Source organism: Passer montanus, unplaced genomic scaffold (assembly GCF_014805655.1).
Source record: "Passer montanus isolate IOZ18808 unplaced genomic scaffold, ASM1480565v1 scaffold21, whole genome shotgun sequence".
Taxonomy (NCBI): Eukaryota; Metazoa; Chordata; class Aves; order Passeriformes; family Passeridae; genus Passer; species Passer montanus.
Window position 1 is genome coordinate 5,360,894 of NW_024366703.1, and position 20,508 is coordinate 5,381,401.

The 20,508-nt window shown below is 44.9% G+C and overlaps 1 protein-coding gene across 4 annotated transcripts in view; it reads left to right on the forward strand.

Annotated features, from left to right (window-relative positions):
- The first annotated feature begins 412 nt into the window (after positions 1-412).
- ENTPD1 (ectonucleoside triphosphate diphosphohydrolase 1) overlaps positions 413-20,508 on the forward strand; it is a 30,174-nt gene continuing 10,078 nt past the window's right edge. The window contains exons 1-2 of one of the 4 annotated variants that reach the window (XM_039709156.1): positions 414-657; positions 904-1,249. In XM_039709156.1, the coding sequence (XP_039565090.1) occupies positions 1,234-1,249 (16 nt within the window). In that variant the 5' untranslated portion in view covers positions 414-657; positions 904-1,233. Of the gene's footprint in view, positions 658-903; positions 1,250-10,274; positions 10,977-13,438; positions 13,609-20,508 lie in introns of those variants that run through there. The other 3 variants (XM_039709158.1, XM_039709157.1, XM_039709155.1) reach the window with 3 other exon arrangements.

The following is a 20,508-nucleotide window of genomic DNA, read 5'->3' on the forward strand; positions in this document are numbered from 1 at the left end:
TCAATGTTTGTTTGTGAAGGAGAAGGAACTGATCATTGTTTGTGATGGGCTGCAGTAACGAAAGGGATTTGAAACCCCGTGTCAAGAAGTTGTTCTCCAGGTCCTAGCATCAGGATCCTGCTTTTCCTGCCTCTCCTAGGGGCAAGAACGCTGGAAGCTGGTGGTAGGTGCAGAGCTGGATGGTGCACAGCCACAGAGAGAAAGTAAAAGCAGCAGCTCTGAGAGGGGAGCAGGCTCTGGCACAGGCAGGGCAGAGCAGCTGGCTTCACGTTCTGGTGTCCTGTGCTCCAGGGACTTCTCCCCTGGGTGACCAGTAGGGAAGATGCTGGGAAGCTGATGTCCACTTCTCTGAAAAGAAAGTGAAAGAGCCAGGTTGGTTTACAACTTCCTTTGCAGTGGGAGGCGGACAGCTCTGTAGGCAGTAGTGTGGAGGCACTTGTGCCTCCTGGAATGGGACTGAATGTCATAAGCTATGGAGAAAAGTTGCTGGGACCCCTCCAGCACTACCCTGTATTTCTTATTTGTAGTGACTCAGGACTAAAAAGCGGTGGAGGGTAGGATCCCTTCAGGTGTTCCAGGCAAGAAGTCTAAAATTGGCTCTTTCACGAAGTTTCCCAGGAGATGCAGCCAGCGGTGTGAGTTCATTCTATGGGACAGGTAGGTGCAGGACATTACTTTTCAGCAGTTATTGCAACTTTGTCTCCTTTCATAATTTGGTTGAGGTTTTTTTCCTGTGGGCTGGACCTCAGATCTAGAAACAAGGAAGGTCATCTCTTCTCTGGACACTTCCTTTCGTGTATCTCACTGGTGTGCTGGGTATCTTCTCTGTCTCATGCAACTTAAGAAAAAAAAACCAAAAACTGCAAAAAAACCCTACTCTAACAAAATACTTTCTCTCTGTAGCCACGACGCCCTTCTGCCCCCCGAGCCAGTCCTGCTCCTGGCTCCCTCGGGTAGCCCCGGGCACGCACCGCTGCCCGCGGCCCGGCGGAGAAGTCCGAGGCGCGGGTAACGCGGCAGCTCTGAGGCGATCCGCGCTCTGAGAGAAACGGGAGGTCAGCCTGCAAGTTACACGGATTGAGTCATGTAGAGTTAAACTAACCCCTCCCACAGCTATGGACCACTAAAGCGCCCGTTTTCATGAGCACCTCTCACTAAGGCAGCTCGGAGCCGGCAGAGGCTGAGAGAGGAAGGAGGGGGGAGCGCAGGAGGAGGGAGCGAGCACCGGCACTGATGGACGAGCCAAAGGGTAAGGACAGAAGCGAGCCGCCGCTCTCCCAAGGCAGCCCTCATCCCCGGCGAGGGGCGCGGGGCTCTGCGGGGAGCCCCCGGGGTGGCGGCATCCCGCGGCCGGCGCTCGGGGGAGGCTGTGCATATTCATGAGGAGCTCCTTCGGGATGTGCCAGTCAGGCGGGAGCTGCGGCTGCGGCATCCCCGAGCGGCGCGTCCCTCCCTCCGCGCCCGCGGAGCGCTGCCGGCGGTGGGCGAGGGCTCCGCGGCGGGGGCTCGCCGGGGTGGGCGCAGCCCTGCCGCAGTCCGCCCCCGGCTGACATCATCTCCCAGCCCCTGGACTCCTGGTCGCTCCTGGAGGGACAATGCCGAGTTGGGGAGCCCGGGCGGGGGCCGCGGCTGCTGGCGGTGGCCGCGGTGGAGCCGGCGGTGCGCGGGCGCTGCAGCGGGAGCTCCGCGCCGGAGTTTGTCCGCGTCAGTGCCAGGGATCCCCTTCCCGCAGGAGCCGCCGCCAGTCCCGGCTGCCGCCAGCGCTGTCCCCGGCGCTCCGAGGGCGAAGGGGCTGGGAGGGCAGAGCAAAAACTCGGTGGAAGTGTTGGCTGTCAGGAGACCGCGGTGGGAAACAATGGCTCTGGGGCTGGAAGCAGCGCGGGGCTGCGTGCGAGGGGCTCTCGGTGCATGGGCTCGGAAGAGGAGGATTCCCCAGCCGGCAGCCTGGCAGCCCTCTGGCCTCAGCTGCGGTCCCGAGGAGCGGGGCAGGGACCCGGCAAGAGCTGCAGATGCTTATTGCACTGTGATTTTTCTACAAGATGCATGTCTTGTACTTGGCTTTGCCTTTTATAATCAGCTGACACGGTGCACGTAGCAGCACTAGTCACAACGTTTGGCAGAAACATTTCCTAGTTTAGTATCAGCTTTTTTCTATCTGGGTGCCTTACCCTCTGTTTACAGCGCCTTCTGCAACACGGTCCGGCTTTCGTGCTGCTGACAGCACTGCGCTCTGTGCGGGGCTTTCAAACACGAAGCAGGAACTCGGACAAATACGCAAGAGGCAGTAAACAGGGAAAATATTTGGGCAGATAGTTTCTTGTTCAGTACCAGGTGGAAGTGTCTCATTTATCATTGTTATGACAACGGGGAAACAAAACGTGATTTCTTTTTTCCCCCTAGAATAAACAAAATGGTAAATTGGACCTTTCCAACGTTTTATCTTCATTGAATGTAATAAATGGCATTGGAGGGGCAGGAGCATTTTCTCAGTCTGACGTACATCAAAATTTAAAGCAAAGACTGGCAGAAGGAGAAGGTTAGCTCATTAGTTTATGCAGTCATGAGTGAAGCTGGAAATATTTGGAGATAATTTGCTTCTGTTGAGGAGGGAGATAAGAATAGCTTTGAAACCAGTCTTTTAAAAGTTTCATTGCAAAAATGAAATATAATGCTTGAACAGAGATGTCTTTTCTAGTGGATGAGGAATCACAGGGAAGAAACTTGGATAATGAGAACTGATTTAGGAAAAACGACCACGTAAGCCTTCTTTTAGAAAGTGGAATTTTAAAGAGACAGAAGGAAACTGAAGGAAACTGACAGTGCTCAAGCCAATTGCAGATGAAGCAATGAAGGTTCTATAACAGGCCAACCCACAGAGCATGCAAGTCTTGCAAGATTCTATAGAAAATTAGTGCAATAAATAGCAAGGAATTGCATTTCATCTGTGTGGGAAAAGAAAGCACCACACTGTTTCTGAGAATGCCTCTCGCAGTATCTTTTCCAGAGGCAGCAGTCAATGGGCTCAGCACGGGGCAGTCTGGGACAGGTGGTATTCATCGGGCAGTAGGAAGGCTCCACCTTGAAATGAGGCACAAACACACACCAAGGGCATGTCCTTTCATCAGAAAGGAATTATTAAGAAGTGTTTCAGTAAGACACCTGTTTCCTGTGAGCCATGTCCACAGGGACTGTAATAAGTGCCTTTGGAGCACTACTCTTCAGTTTTAGGAAGCTTGTTTTCAAACACTGACACCATCAGCTCTGCTTTGAAATTGGCTAAAATGGCAAAAAAATAAATTCAGTTTGGGGTGCTACATAGCAACAGGTTATATCATTGATCACTGAATACTTTCTTGGGCAGAAAGCATGACAACCTAAAAAATACATGTTACTGGAAGATACATGGGTGTGCTTCAGTCTGGCAAGAGCATGGCACTGATCTCATGTAGACAGCAGTGAAAAGAAATAAACCTTATAAAATGTATCTATTTTAACATAAAAGATACTCATGTAGTAACTCTGATTTGGAGGTCTCTATATACACAAAGATTAATCAATCGCTGTCTGATGACTGCTCTCTATAGATCATTCCAGCATGGAACAGTAATAAAGCAAAATCTGACAGGAAAAAAAAAAAGTAAAGGAATGTGAATGGAAAAATCACAAGTTTAAAGAAGACATATTGAGCAGCACATCAAAACCAAGAATGAAGATGACTTTGATTTTTTTCATTCAAGCAGTGAAGACAGCAAATAGAAGTTAAAACAAGTAAATGAAAAGGAAGTGGAGAAAGAGGAAGTGGAGAACATCTGATGGAAAACATGGACTCTGAATTGGGGAAGATTATTTAGAGAAAGTAAAGATGTCAGGGGAACATCTAAATTTGTCAGGGTCAGGCACAATTCAAAGGAGGCATTTAGCATTGCAAGTAATTTAGTAATTGCAAGATCATTATAGAGGTAAAAAGGCAAGATTTTAATAAAAACGCAGGACAAAACCAGAAAAGTGTTAGCTAAATACTTTTCCAAAATTGGGGGAGGAGGGGGAGCAATGAATTCTGGTATGAAGGAATATTTCATGGATGTTCATGGAAGTAGTTTGTTTTGTTGATTAATGTTTTGGGATCAATCAAGTTGAACAACAATTTGAAATGAAATGTGCCTAATACTTACTGAGAAGATCTATACACAATGCTGTTCATTTCCAGCAAGCTGAAGCACTATGGATCTCCCTGGCAATGGGAAGAATTCCAGTATCCCAGCAGTATCATGGTGGGTGCTCTGGACAGCTACTGCCAATATAGTTTGACATTAGTTTTATATAAATTACTGGATAGATCTCCTCAGTAACCAAGTGTTAATGGCTAGTTTGATTATATTTTTGTTTTGTTTTGTAGAGAATAAAATGTATCAAAATGTCTTTCAGAATAATATTATAGAAATGGGTAACACTGTCAAAATGGATAACAGAAATAATACATTGAAAAGGAAATGACTCATCCCAGACAGAAGCAAAATTTTGAGTTCCATGTGACCTCCTAAAGTGAGCAGATTGATCTGCATCCTAGGATGGAGATAGTCCCACTTACTGGAGTCTGCAGCAAAAACTCCAAGGAATATATTTCTTTTGGGTTTGGAACTTGGCTGGAGAATGCACTTAAAAGAAGGAGTGGTGGGAAGTATTTCAAGTACGGGTAGATCTTTTAATCTGTCTTTGCTTTCTTGAAGGCTCTTTTGTTTACACAGTAAGTCAGCTGACTTAAAAAAATAGCTGTCACACAAGCCTGGTGTGATTCCCATTTGGAAAAAAAAACAGGCTACATTTTGTCTTATGCATGTGAACACTCATTGAAGTTCTAGGAAAAAAAAATTAATGTTCTTAAAAGCTGAGTGGCTGTTGAATGAATCTGGGCTGTAGGTTAAGGGACTTCCAAAGCCTGAATCTCCAGATAGTTAAGAACCACTACACAAAAGGGGAACTGGAAGAACTGAATTCCCTGCCTGGTATTTGACAGCCATGGTCTGGATTATAAGTGTAGGACTGGGAAGACACTGGTCCTTTTTTTCCCAACTAATTATTTGCATTTGTTTTATTTTCCAGAGGGAAAAAAATGTGGTTGAAAAGAGTAAATATGAATACCTTCCATGTTTAAACTTCTTCACAATAGATACACTTCCAATGTTGTTCTGATTGCAAAAGTCTCCCTACGACTCTCTAGCAAAGAATTAACTAATGGATTAAGACCTGGATAACAATAGACCTCAAAAATAGTTATCAAAGGAAATAATCATGAAACAGCTGTGTTTTCAGAGGTATTCTGCAAGAGGCCTGATGGCATTAGACATTTCCAATAATGATCTAAAAAGCATAAAATCACTGCTGATTTGCAGATGGAGTTTGTCAATGCTAGGAGGACCAGTACAAATACCAATTAAGTCAGAGGAAAAAGTCTAAAGAAGCCAAGAGTGGTTGGAAAGATAAAGAGCAAATGAAAGGCTTTAAGCCAAGCTTGTAAAAGCACAGCTAATGTGACTTTGTGAGGAAAATTGGACATTCAAATATTGAATAGACCAGAAAGATTTCCAGACAATGTTGTTCAGAAAAAAAAAATGTAGAGGTGTGTGCATGTATGTGTATGTCTATAAATATATATATGTTTGGGACAGCCATAACTCAAGAGGTTTTGGGTTCTTTGTTACCATGGAAGGAGAAGTTTGTCCTCTAATCAGCCTTATTGTGACCACTGCAATCTGTTTGCCCCTTGACTTGTAATTACCAGAAATATACATAATACCCTTGAGGAATTTCTAGAGGAGAAATAATAAATTTAAGAGTCTGAGCACCTAAACCTGAAAAGCAAAGGGTTACAGAAGCTATAATAATTTACAATCTTTTTGGTTTTACCTAAGTTGCAAAATTGGCATAGTGTGGTGCAAAAGTATCATGCCTAGTTACATTCCTTCTTCTCCTAAGACATCTTTCCACCTGTGGCTTTGAGAGCAGCTAGGAAATGAAACTTTTGGGTTAATACCCTCCAGGTAGGTATTTTATACCTTCTTACTAATCCAATGCCTAATAACAGTGTTCCACAGAGCTGGATGTGGTTGGAAGTGTGTTGAGACAGGAGCTGAGTTCTCAGCTTAGAAATCATCTGTTCAAGGTGGTTTACGATTTGGTTAGAGATGGAAGTGTTTGGGCTGAACTTTGGGATGAAGTAGGTGATACTGAAATTACTTTGGAGAGCCACCTCATAAGGGATTAGTATTGCTCAAAACTGATTATATATAAATTGTAACATTTTAGATCATGTTCATAAGAGAAGGACCCCAGTTGGTTTTCTGAAAGCTGAGTTAGATGGAGATTACTTATAAAACTCTATTATTGTTTTGTCATCTAGGTGTGAGAACTGGATTTAAGTTTCAGCTCATTGGAAGCCTCCCTTTCCTGAGCAGAGCTGAAGGTTTATGGCAGGCATTTCCATCAGGCTCTTAGTCACAGAGCTGTTGCCAGAATGCTCACATGGAGAACAGCAGAGCCTAAGGGTGCACTGCTACTCTATATCATTTCATATAAATCTTGCTGCTGAAAGAGAAAAGGCACCTCTCCTTGTCTCTAGCCTTGTTCTTTTTATCCTGTGATAACTTTCAGCTTGTCTAACTTGAATGTCAACACCAGCCCAACCGAGAGAACAGAAGGAGGGTAAGGGTAAAAATCACTTTCATTAAAGTTTTTGGGAGGTGCAGGAGGAAAATCTTCACTGCAACACAAGGAAAGTCAAGAAACAAGCCCTGTGCTCTGAAACACTGCATTAGCAGTACAAATAAAGAAAAGGGGGAAAGTGTAAGAGACCAGATGGAAGAAAACAGAGTCAGCTAAGTGCACACTGAACAAATTCATCTGCTCACGTCCTCTCCTGCATTCTCTGTCCCCAAATGTGGAAAATGCTGCAAAGATCTGTTTCCCAGGCTGCTCTTTGGGCTCCTTGTCCCTCTGTCCCTAGTGCTGCACTGGCTGTTCACACTCAAGGGTGATGCAGGCAGTGCAATGGTCAGTGCTGTCACTGTCCTGTTGGTGCTTAGCCACCACCAGCAATGCCACAACTCTGCCTGTTGTGATTCTTGTCTGAAACCTTTGGGGCCCATATTTGTTCATTCCAGCTTGGGACGAGCTTTCAGTGAGGATCTGCAGAGCTACTTCACGGTCTTCCTTCACATTGCCTTTCAAATTCCCCTTGTGCTGTCAACACAGGGATTAAGTTTCTAGTATGAGGAGCCATGCATCCATCAGTCTGACCCATGTTGTTCCATGCTCCCTTGTGACCTTCACCCAGCTGAATACTACATCTCTTCTGAATAAAGAGTAACTCTTGCAGGGTAACTGACTGATTTACAGGCTGGCACTTGCACCTTTAAGCAAACGTTTTTATGCTGCTTAAGTAGAAGTTAAAGGCTCTTAGTTTAATTTGTATTCTTCCCTTTGATTTGTATTCTCCTCCTGAGAATCTTGGCCCTGATCACAAATCATGGTGAATGCCAGAGTGTTCTTGATAGAGAGGATGTAAAGAAAAATGACCTATTTTTACAAAGGAATGAGATTTAGTTTGTTTTTTATTAACTGTCTGCAACCTCCCAGCCAAAGCTCAAACCATCCCTGGCCTTTGAGCTCTGTGTGCTGACTGGAAAAGGTGAGTCAGCAGCTCAGGATTCAGAAACCACTTCAGCTTCTCAGCTGGTTCACAGCACTGTCGCATCTGCTTGTGGGGCTCCCGAGACAGAGGAGACACAGGAGGGGCTGGTTCAGTTGCTGTGCTTTCCAATGTTCACCACAAGTCCCACTGCAGCTGGGGGCAGGGGAGGCAGCAGCATCTCCACCTCCCTCCCTGGGCTTAGCAAGAAGGGGCAGATGCATCATAAAGTGAGGGATGGTGGGAATTTGGAGCCCCTTCAGTACAGCTAATGGATGGAAACATCCAGAGTGCATGGCAGAGCCCAGGGAGCAGGCTTGCAGTGGGAGGAAAGGTGGAGCTGCTTTATGGAGGGTGGGTTTGGTGGTGGGGATAGGTAATGGAATGAGATTTGTTCCTCTGCTGAAAACTGATTTGTTCCTCTGCTGGAAACTGTCCCTCCCTGCTCTTTGCCAGAATGGGAGTGGGCAGCTCCTGCCAGGGAGAACATCTGCTCTTTGCCACAATCAGCCCCTAGCTGCTGGCTCCAGATTCTTTTGCGAAATGCACTGGAAATCTGCAATTTTGTCTTGAATTGAATGTGCCAAATAAGTTGATCTAAAGCTTCTATGTATTTAGTCTCACTTCACTGAAATAATATAGGAAGCTCACTGTTTGTCAGCTTTGTTTGCGACTGCAGTAAACATGAACACAGTGGAAGGCAAAAAGAACTTTATTCTGGTAAATCTACTGGTCAGGCTCTTGTTTACAGTACTTAGAAATACTGCTGTGACCAAAAGCATGAAAGCCATACAGAAAAGCAGAAAAGAATGCTCCAGCATAGTTCTTTAGAATATATTCTGTCATTAACTAAAGAGAATTAGGACCGTATTTGAAAGGTGGAGCTATGGCATAAGGCAGAGGTGGGATAGTCCCTTTTGTGGCAGAGCAAACAGAGCAGTTAAGCAAACTGTGAAACTAAACCCCCGCACTTCATCTTAAAAACAGTGGTTTACAAGAGAACCTGGCCCCATGCTATGAACTCCTTGTTAAAGACAGTAATTTCACAGTTGCTTTTTAGGTTACAAAGCGTGTCTCAGCTACAGAGACTAGTAATTTCTCTACCAATTTAAGAATCTTCAGTCCTGCGGCCACTTGGCACCTAAGAATGTTAACTGGATCCCATAGGCCTTGCTGGGAATAGATGTCCTTCTGTAAATAGGGATTTGGAGGACTTCTTTTGCCTCTCTGTTTCTCAGGAGATTGTAACAATAAATTTACACATCTCAGGAATATTTGGTGTGGTGCAGCAGTTAGTCTTTAGTTTATTGGCATCTTTATAGTGTAGTAATGAATTCTTTTAGTTCTGCTGGTTTATCCTTCCTCCATCCTGAAGTCTGCAGGAAGGAGACACAGGGAATGCCTTCATTCCTCCATGGGACTCTGACACCTTTGTTTCTCTTTTCCAGCCTGTTTCTTCTAACCAAAAAGACATTTTCAATTTCTAGTCCCTTTTTTTAAAGTTGTAGCAGAACTGCATAGAAATTGTAGCGTGAGTCATGTGTGTACTTTACTGGACCATTAATCTCCAAATTGTTGTTAGTCTGGCAGAACATCAGAGAATATATCAAAATGATGGAAGATGAATTTCAGAGTAGCTGTAACCAAAGTGTGCTGCTCTTTGCCTGGACCTTGGGAATTCTGCCTCTCTGCAGGAGAGTGTGTGCTGCAACCCCTGGTCCATGACAGCTACCCAGACAAGTGGGTGAGGTGGTCCACAGGGCAGAGCACTGGGATGTCTGCTGCTCTCTTATGCTTTTTCATCAACCAGGGGAATAAGGCTAATGGTGCTGAACTCTGTAAACTCCTTGGCAATGTATGAATGAAAAGCACTGTGTCAAATTTAAGTGTTGTGAGTTGTTATTAGGAAAAGGCTGACAAAACTATGATGGGGCCTCCAGCATTACCTGTTTTGTATTAGTTTCCCGTATTATGTGGGCAGACAGCACTTCTGAGAGCTGGAGTCAGCTGAGAAAGCCACAGAGTCAAGGGGAGCCTGGCAATACTGGGAAAGTAGTGAGAGAGTCCTGGCCTTGCTTGGTGTCTGTGTGCTGGAGAAGGCTGGATCTTTGACAGTGTGACATGAGAAAATGTGAGTGCAAAAAGCCTCCTTGCAGGTGCTGTGGTTCTGCTCTGGGATAACTGCAGCTGTCCTGTCTCACAGGAGCTTTATAGGAAAAGCTGAGGTTAATGCCAGCCTTTCCCTGAAAGCCTGGATATAGGAATAATTACCAGGTCTGAGCTACACTGGTGACAATGCTCTCACCTGTACTGTCACAGGCAGCTGCTTGGCAGGTGACAGGCTGAAAACAGCTCCAGCTCTACATTGCTGGGGAGATCTTAGTTGAAAACTGTTTCAAATCCTCTGTGGTGAGCCTGGTATTGACACCCAGGGACAGGCTTCAGTGTTGCTCTGCAGGATTTCAGCATCCTTTAACTTCCCAAAGACTGCCACTGCTGCTGTGCTCTTGCTGTGCTACAAGCTCCAAGCAGACCTGGCTGCATCTGAGCAGCAGAACTGCATGGTAACCACAGCAGCTCTAAAACCTACTTCCTTTGCTGCTGTCATAACCTAACCAAACCAAGGAGACCCTTTCCCAGCTGCAACGATGGCCTGTGAAAACACACTGTGCATGGGGTAGGCATGCAGCTGGAGGTGCAGGAATACTCCAGCTGGCCTGGAGGAAATGGGAATGGGAATATGTGTGTGAGAGAGAAGAAGCAAAAGATCAAGGAGTAACAGAAGGGTCTGTATTGATAACCAAGGATGTAACTGACTGCACTAAAACTGGGTAAATGCTGAAAAATATGTTTGCAACAAGTCTGGCTGCCTGTGCCCTGATAAGCCTCACATGGATGGCTTGTCAGGAAAAGCCTGGGTGCGGACAAGTCCCTGGGGAACAAAACTGCTCAGATAACAAGGGATCACAGTAAACTCCCAGCACATCCTCTGTGCAAGTTGTCCTTCTCCTCTCCCCACAAGCAGACAGACAGTGGGAGCTAAGGTACCCAAAATGAGGGGAGAAAAAAGGCTGCACTGAGCAGCCACCTGTTCTAGATAAAAGGGCTTTCCAGGCAAAAGGATCATCCTGTGGTAACCATTAACTTGTGAAGATGGCAAAAGACATGCTCAAGAGTTTGTAGCTTGTCACTGAAGAGGAACCCAAGAGGTGCAGTGAGGATTTGGCACTCTGCACGCTCGGTCTCATCTCACAGAGGATCTTGCTGAAGCACCTCGGCGAGCCTGGTGCCTGTGAGTACGGGGGGAGTGAGAAAGTGTGGGTGAGAAAATGGGACCAGAACAATTTTTCAAAATGAGCATCGTCTTCCTGTTTTGTAAGGTCATGTGCTGTTGCTGCATTCATTTGCTGTATCATAGCTACATTAAAAACTTCTCCATTCTTAAACAAAGCTTTCACATCTTTTTTTCATTTATAACTGCTAAGACCATCAGAGTTGAAGAAGCTTTGTTTTGCTGTGATCAGTGTAGCAAAAATATAATCAGGCCTAAGCTGAGCTGTAAGAGGCTCTAAGGGCTGAAAAATACTGGATAAAAATATCAGACAACCCAGATGCTTTCAGTGGTGGCAAGTGCAAAACTGAAAATACTCCCAAGCACTTTGACTTCACAGTCCCACCCAAAGTAAGTTGACTTCCCACATGCCTGCGTAAAGGATGAGTAGGTCATGGCCCAGGAAGAGACCTACTGCTGAGAGTCCTCTGAACAAGACTGCTGCGGGAGCCCAGCCAGGTTATAAATGGATTCAAGACTAGGGTTCTCTCATCTCTGAGGAGACAGCCCCAAAGAGTTACTGCACAGCTCCTGTTTCTCCTTCAGCTGCTAGCCTTTATTTCCATATTTCACATCTCTTTAAGTGAGCCTCATCTATTTGGGATCAAATCCTGCTTTCAATTAGTGCTGTTTGCCTTATGAGCATCTGAAGTTTGAGTGATTTTTCTCTTGTTTGTCTTTTGCTGAGTTTAATTGTTTCCTGTATAAGATGGTGGTTTCCATAGATACCTTGGACATCATTTATCTCTCCTTCCTGGACATACAGTTCCTCCCAATGAAGTACACAAGAATTTGCCATATCTGCTTGACGCCTTGGTTTCTTCATCCATATCACTGCTATACTGAGCATTTTAACACTGTTGTTCTAACATGCCATCTTGATAAGCTGCCTTGTTCTCTTTACACAGCTTTCAATCCACATGATGGAACTCTTGTCCAGCCAGCTTTAAATTCAAACATGGGACACTGCATATCTATTTTAGGATTTTGTACTGATAATTGTTGGAAACTTTAGCTCAGCTTTTCTCTGCTATGGGTAACTGTTAAACAGAACAGTGTTTTGTTATTTTTTTCCCCTTCCCCCCGCCCCCTTGAGAAATGTTATCAAAGAACAAAGTCTGGCAAAGTATTCAGGACTGGTATGCTCCTAAATGAGAGCTGAGATAGCAATGACGTTGTTCTTTCAGCAGCTCTAGCGTGAGTTTTCTCCCTTTATCCTGTCTCCACCTTGTCCCAGAGGAAAGCATTTATCCTGGATTGCAGAGATAGATGCTAATGTGAGTCACTGCTTGGTATTTAGTGGTGAGAAATTAGAGCACTATCAGTCTCCCCAGATCCTAACAGAAACAAAGGAAAATCTGGGCATGGTGTAAATTAGTGCTTTCTTGGGTGTATTTTGCTCTTATCAGGTTATTCAATGCGCAAGTGGGGCTGTTCTGCTGATTCAGCATCACAAGAAATTATGCCAGGGCAGCTCCAGGCCACACTTAAGGAATTACAAAGGAGACCATTAGAGTCACAAGTTTTCTCTTTAGCTGATTTATAAATGGATTTGTTTTCATTCTTGCTCATTTGTCCCAGAGCTGTTAATAAATAACCTTTTCAATGTCCCTGCTCCTGCAGGAGATGTGAGGAAAATGTGTGCTCATGTGAACTGCTGCAAGCTCTGCAGCTGGGCTGCAGATCCTGTGGCTGGAAGGTTGGCTCTGGCTTGAGCTTGACACCTCCCATCCCAAGCCAGAGGGAGAATGGTGCTGGAAGAGGCTGGGAAACACAGTGGCTCCAGGGAAGCAGCAGACCTGCAGCTCCTTTCTGCATGGGCCCAGGGTCTCTGGACAGAAGGGTGGGCTGCTGTGACTGTCCCCTGTACCCATGCTGCCTTATCCAGAATATTTCATGTTTGTATTTTGAAATATTTTAGGCAAGAATAGTGGGGAGAGGGAAAATTAATGGAGATACACAAACTGAAGACCAAACTATGGCTTGATTATAAATGGGTTTCTTTCCCTGAGCCCAATTCTTCTTTCAGGATTCACTGCACATCCCAGTAATAAGAAATCTGAACTTTAGAGATTAATAGCACCCTGTGCCAGCCCATTCATCCAGCAAAACTCTTTTGCTGTTTTGTTACATGTCAGCATGAGGCTCCAGTCTTTGAAAAGAGCTCTTCTGACCACGAAAATTTAGATTCATATTTACCTTATTACCTTTGTAACTTCCAAGAAGTGTTTCTTCTCTTACGCTCAGGAACTTTGTCAAGGTCTGTGCCCCGCAATGGCCTTTGATCCCATGTTCCTTACCATTGGCTGTCACTAAAAATACCACGGGGTAATTTGTTTCCTGCTATTTGAAATGGAAATTGTAGCAGCATGAGGAACAGAGAATTATATTCATGCCAAATATCATGAGCTGAATTCTCCTCATGGTTTGTGGGAATCCTAGTTATTAAAGCTGACCTCTGAGAAATCAGTATATTTTTCCACAAGGCCTAGAAAGTGAATGTGCTCCTCAGCAAGAAAAAGAAACTATTCCAGCTGTTTCTTGTCCTGTGTTCTGCAATGAGGAATGGAGATCACAGTGCTGACAGCTGAAGGTAAAGGGGTGAGTTGGGAAGTGTTTAAGCAGAGTCCTGTCTTTTTTAATGCATGCAGCCCTAACTCTGGCCTGCTGAAAGGAGGCAGCAGGGCTGCCTGAATAGCAAGGGGTCTTTGCTTCATCTGCTGGGATTACTTGCAAAGGGAAGTAATGCCTACAGCATTCTCTGCTGCAAATGGATGCTATGAATGTTAAGGGAGGAAAAACTCACTGGGTACCTTATAGGACTGGGAAATGCTCTTTTAAGACAGCAAACAGATGTGCTGGAAATCACAATTCTAAGGGGTGGCACAACCTGGGTATAGGCAAAATCCCAGGCATGGTTAGGCACGGCAGCGTGTGGGACTGCTGTGGAATGGGCATCACCCCCAGGGGCCTTGCCAGCGGCTCTGCTGATGCTGCACCAGCTTGGAACAGTGTTTGTGTGCCTGTGAGCAGTCTCCAATGGTTTTTGGTCCTGAATGGGAAGTGAAACTTCAGGAGAAATGCTGGTTGCTTTTCTGTGCAGAAATCGTCGGGCAGCACAGGCAGGGCTCCGCTGGCTGACTTTGGCACTTTGGGCAGCTGTGCTGTTTATTTTGGAAGGCAGGGAAGTGAGCCCCTGAAGGCAGTCATGTTATTCAGCACACAAGGTGATCCCAGGAGTCTACAGTTCAGAGAAAAACATCCTTGAGGCGTGGTGAGAGGCTTGGTGGCTCAGCTCCTTCAGGGCAGGGAAGGTTGTCAGTGCAGAGGGCACAAAGGAAAGCTGGGGACTGCTGGGGTTGTGTTCTGCCACCACTGGCAGCCAAAGCGAGCTGGGTGCAGAGCAGCTGTGGATAAAGGGGCATTTGGAGCTCTTTCCTCTGCAGTCATTCCCCATCAGAACCTCCTGTGGGGCGTTGCAGCATTTACAAAGCTCAGGACTTTTTGTTCTCCAGGAAGTTTCTGAACTTGCTGGCCCAACGTGGGTGTTGAAGGGGGGAGTGGTTGTTCTGGAGGCTGTTTCCTCTCTTTTTTTTCATAATAACTTGTACATCCCCCTCATGTGTGGGTGGTTGATGGGACACAGGAAAGGCTGGGCCGTACTGGGCTGGTGATGTGACTCACACATCACCCATCTCCCCTGTAAGCAGTGGTCCTGCTGTCTTCAGCAGCAACCATAATTAAATATTTGTACACAATAGCTGCCAGGAGCTGAACTGGGAGCAAGAGACCAAAGCAACTGAAGATCAGTGCCTGTCACCAGCCAGGATGCTGGGGACAGAGACAGGCATGGCTTTCTGTATAGAAACAAGAAAAGCTGAAATGATGGTGGATTTTGGTGGAAGACAAGGCAATTTCTCAGAACTGAGGGTGACCATCTCACAATTTGCAATGCATTACTTCTAGCTCAAGAGAAATGTATGTTGACCCCAGTCACAAGAGAAAAAGAGGAATTTCTATGAGAGTTTCAAATTATTATAAAAGTAATGCACACTTATTCTATGTCAACAATTTGTAATAGCTCTTAAAAGAAGTAACATCACAAAATAAAAAATACTTGAGCCGAATGAGCAGAGTATTTAAAATGTGGAATGCTAATAATAGGCAGCCCCATTCTCTTCTTATTTCATTCTACAAAAGCCATAATCCAAGAGTTGAAAGTTATGGTAATTTGAAAATAACAAAATCTCTTAAATATGCATATTCAGAGGCAATAAAGGAAGATAAAACTAGTGCAAATTTAAAGTTGGAAAGTGTAAAAGATGGTCAAAAGAAGCATAAGGAAAAAAATGATGGCCAGGGAGTTAAGAAGAGAAAGAAGAATGTAAGATCTTGAGCACAAGTGGAAGCCTGGCAGCACTGTTGGACCATTGCAAGTCTGTGTTTTCAAACTATCAATAATGACAAAGCTGAAAGATGTCAGTGCTTGGTGCATCTATTTTTTTTTCCCCAAAAAGACAAACAAATGCCTTCACATCAAGTGATAGTCAAGCATATTCAAGCAACAATTTAGCTGGTAAGCTGGGAGGAGGGGAAGCCCCCTTGAGCTCACTGGATATTTTCTCATGAAATGTCAAGCTTTGTGGATAATGGCAATAAATCTTCTCCAGTTAAAATATAGCTTTGATGGCTAGTAGAAAATTAATGCCGGAGGTTTCCTGACAGGAAACTGATGTAATTGATAACATTTTCTCTTCTGATTTGAAAAACCTCTTTGACATGAGAACTGTAAAGAAATAAGTATGGGCACAAGTAGGATACAGGCTTAAAAGTCCAGTAACCATCATATAAATGTGGAAAAAAGCTGTCTAAAGGTCATTGTGTCAGCAGCATCCTGACACTTGCTGGTTGCATTTAAGAATATTGAGTATCTGGGTCTGACTGCTGTGATGCAAGCCAGAAAAATATCTTCATGCAGAGAGATTATTTAATGAGTAGGCATTGGGAAGACTTGGTGGGGGCAATGTATAACACCAGGGAGATGGGCTGTGAGGCCAAAGTTGGAGGGAGTCTGAGTGCCTTGAAGAGAGCTGGGGAGGCTGAGCACCCTCCCCAGCCCTGCACTGTGGGGAGGTCTCTGACAGAGGAACCTGCTTTGTGCATGGTGAGTGGGGCACTCGGTGTGGCAGCCTGGGCCACTGGGGCTCGTGGCCAGAACCCCTGGACATCACCTCTGCAGAGTAACTGCACTGCAGGACCATGGGGCTGCCAAGGCACAAAGCCCCTCTGTGCTGCAGGCAGCTGTGGAGGGCAGAGAAATGTGTGCTGCCTGCTCCTTTGTACCCATCTCTTGCTATTATTGCTCAGCTTTTGCTGCCTCCAGCACACAGCAGGTCTCCAGGATTTCCACGTGCTTTTCTTTTTTCCAGGAAAAGAGGGCTCATTCAATGTGTCTTGTGCAATTTCCCAGGGTTGTATCCCAGCCACAACACTAAAAGCAGCAAAAGGATGAGGAACTCCCTCACCAAGCAGTGCTGCACACATGGATAGCACCCAGCAGGGTGGCTACCGTGGCTGAATTATGTCTGAACAAAACCTGGGGCTTTGTTGGGCAAAGGAGGGAGCACCTTTGTACAACTGCATCTGTATCCCACAGGGAGAGCATATGCACTGCATTGGCTTTGCTGACAGCATAACTTATGAGTGCATTGTCCCCTTTTTGCTGATTCCCCTCCTTCTGAACCAAGGAAACGGAACTGGGAGAAAATCCAGGAGCCACCCTCATCCTGAGGCGGGATTGGCTACACCAGCACTGGCAGACAGAAATGTCATTTGTCTGAAGACAATTAATGAGTCTTCTTTACTCTTCTTTTTTGCAAACTTGACAATTCAATTCCTTCAATCTTTCCTCATAGATCAAGCTTTTAGGCTTGAGATCTTTCTTGTTCCCTTCTGGAGTTTCTCCAAGTGGTCTACATCTTTCCTGAAAGGCAGTGTCCAAAATTGGTCATAGAACCTCACAGGATGATTTACCAGCTTTAGATGGAGGGAAAGATTACTATAAACTGCTATAGCTGCAATAACATTTTCTCTGGAAAAGCTACTCAACAGATTGCTCACCACACTGTCTTTGGGTGATGGCTCTTAGCTAAATGTCATGTTTGTTCTTGTCCTTAAGAGAGTTAGATGTTTTCACCAGGCTCTCACCTATTTCTCAAACTTATTTTCAGTTCCAGCCCTGTGTGTCAGTGTGCTTTGCTCCCAGCTTGGTGCTGTCTCAGACACAGGCACACTCTTTATCTTCCAGCTCACTAATGCACAGGTATGTGTGCACAAGCTGCCAAACTGTATGGCCCAAATTCATAGGACTCTGTGGGTTTGAGACATGTAGGGATGTATGATTTCAGTATCAAATGTCTCTGAGAGACAGCATTCAAAAAACTCATTATACTGTTTGGATTATCAGTTTCACTGACACTTCAATGTTTGTACTTCAACACTTACAAGTATTTCATCTGAAAAAATGTAACCCAGTAAATGTGTATTTATTATTCTACATAGCACTACAAGGAGGGGCAGAGATCACACCAGTATTTCAACCACAGTCTTTGCCATATGAATAATTAAAACTTGGAGCAGAGTCTCCCACAATGTTCCATTTAACAGTTGTAAAAAGGGATGTAAAAGCCTGATCTGGAGCTTGAATTCTAATTTCAGCATGCTGAGTGTCTTGTCCTGATACTTTGAAATAAAGCCCCTTTAACCAAAGCCATTGGCTTACTGTATATGTGCTTGTGTGTAAATTCCAAGAAAACCTGAGCCTCTTGACAGCCTAAGAAAAGACTTTTCCAACATGCTGGCCTGAAACAGGTGGTTTACATTACTTTGCAGCAAAGTCTTCCTAGGTAACTTGGATACAAGCATGTTGAAATGAAAAAGGCAGATGAAGAATGAGTAAGAAGTCAGTTGGGGACAGGGAAAATTTCATAAAAGGGTTGATAAATGAATCAATGTGGCTCTTCTGAGTGTTTATGCACTCGGATTTTTGGTTGTGGTGAGTGAAGACAGGAGGGCCTCTTGGATAATGTGCATCAAACCCTGAACCCTGCAAGTTCAGAAACCTCACAGAGTAGTCAGTGAGGTACTTTCAGGCAATTCAGCCTGAAAACCTTCATGACTACTGAAATCTCGTTTTCACTCACCAAGAGGATGATGAGCGTGCCTCCTCTCTGTGCTGAACAGCAGCACTGATTGCTCCCATGCCCTTTCCCTACCATCACTGCCAGCAGAACTCCACAGACACAAACTCCTGCAGTTAGAAAATGTGCACAGACTGCACCACCAGAGCCCCTCTCCCCTGGGTGGGTTTGCTGAGTTCACATGAGAGTTCTGGGTTGCGTTAGCACCGCCTGTGCTGGTGGCTGACCATGTTTCTGAGGTAGTACAAGTCTCCACCTCACTTCAGTTAGGCTGGGGCTGTGTCATCTCCTGTGGAATGGGTTTACTGCTGTGCAAGGCCAGTCTCCTTGCAGCTCTGGTCAGAATGCTCAAGAAAAATATAAGCAAGTAATTCTACATGCAGAGAAGTGATGCTGGACTCTTCAGGTAGACAGAAAAGGCTGGGAAAGACAAAAATCCAGAAAGGATAATTTTTTACAAAGTGACTAAGATAATAAATTCTCTTAGGACTGGGCATTTTAGAAGCTGTGAGATAGAAGTGGGAGACAGGCAGAGAGAATAAACTGACAATAAATAAATTAAGGCTGAAAACAGGAACGTTTCTGACCACAGGGAGAAGAGCTGAGAGGATAAAGGTGATGGTGGGAACTGTCTCTGTCAGTGTGACATTTGTGCAGTGGAAGAGGGATGGCCTTGCAGTACAACCCCTTGTGATCCTTTCTGTAACAGAATGAGCATGAACATCCAAATGAAAGATCAAACATCAGCTTTATCTGCTTTGCAAAGTCAGACCTTACAAAAATATTTGTATGTATTAGAGATGATGGGTCACAGTGAGATTGTCTGAACCAAGCATGGCTTTGGTCTATGTACAGCCTCTTTTCTGCTTGACATTCCTAATATCACTCCTTAAACAAGACTTAGTCTCTGCTTATTGCATGTCTAAAAGCAGCGGGTTGCCTGATTCCTTTTAGCTTTATTAGTAATTCTTGTTTGGTGAGAAGGGAGTTGAGGGTGGGCAGCCTTGGCTGTGAGTGACACCTCCTGGCATGCAGAGGTGCTGTTGATTTAGTGTAGTTTGGCTGGAGGGGGCATTTCCTATTTGTCTTGAGCTCTGGAAGACACAGGAGTCAAATCTCCTTCCTTGCCTTCACACAGAGCTGCCTCCCACACTGGTGTGGTCCTTCCTGGTTATTCACTAAGAGCAACAGGGTTTCCACAGCAAAATTGCTGCTACCTGGAATGACTGACAACATCCTCCAGTTCTCTGTCTTGGAGGCAGAAAGGATGTTAGATCTGTTCATGTTTTGGAGCCATCACTGGATAGAACCAGTGGTAGCCCCTACAAAAAAAGCAAAGAGACCAAAATTGGAAACAGACAGAAATGCCTGAGCAGCTGGGCTGTGCTCCAGCATCTGGAGAGTGCTCAATGCCCGTGCAGCCGGGCAGGGCTCCAGCATCAAGCAGCTCTGAGCTCTGAGAGGAGAAAAGCAGCATCATTTCTATGCCTACTTATGGCCCTACGGGATGTTTTAGTCACTGCACACAGTGGGCAGTGTGAGAGAAAGAGTGGAGATCTGTCTCTGCTTGGGTTCTGACTGGGCACAGGGACAGAAGTCATGTCTGCTTAATCTTTAGCTGAGGAAAACTGCTAATGGAAGGAAAACCCTGGGGCCTGGCAATCAGTCAAGTGCTGCTCCACTTGGTGGACACTGGGGAGTGTTTGCATGGCATTCAGCAGATGTGAAACTCCAAGGAAATCGAGGAAGCTGGAAGAGCTTCATTCTTTAGCCCCTGCAGAGCCTCCAATTACACCTAGAGCTGATGCAGGTAACCAAGAGCACAGAAAAGGGAACTTTTTAAAATACCTCACCTTTCTGAAAAAACAGCAAGTGAATTTTAACTACATTGAATTATTTAGCTAGATTAGCACTGTTGGTTTTTGTTTAGATTTTTAAAAATAGGTTTGTCTTTTTTAAACAAGTCTGTCAAGTATTCAAGTCTGTACACTTTGAGTGCTCTTTGGAAGGTTATTACTTTGTTACACTACCTTTGGATTATGCTTATCACCTTGCACCTTTTCTTGTATGAAACGTTTCAATAAAATGCTTCTTGGTAGCATTAGAGTTCACAGAGATGGATGGTCTGGTATGGAATACAGCAGTGAATTCACCTATCTACAAACCCCAGAGTCCTGAAAAGTGCTCATGATACTGAACTAAAATTCAGGCAAAAGTCATATTTAGGGTTAAGAAAATAACATGCCTTGGCAAAAAATTACTAATCTCAGGCCACAGGTGAGATGCAGACAATC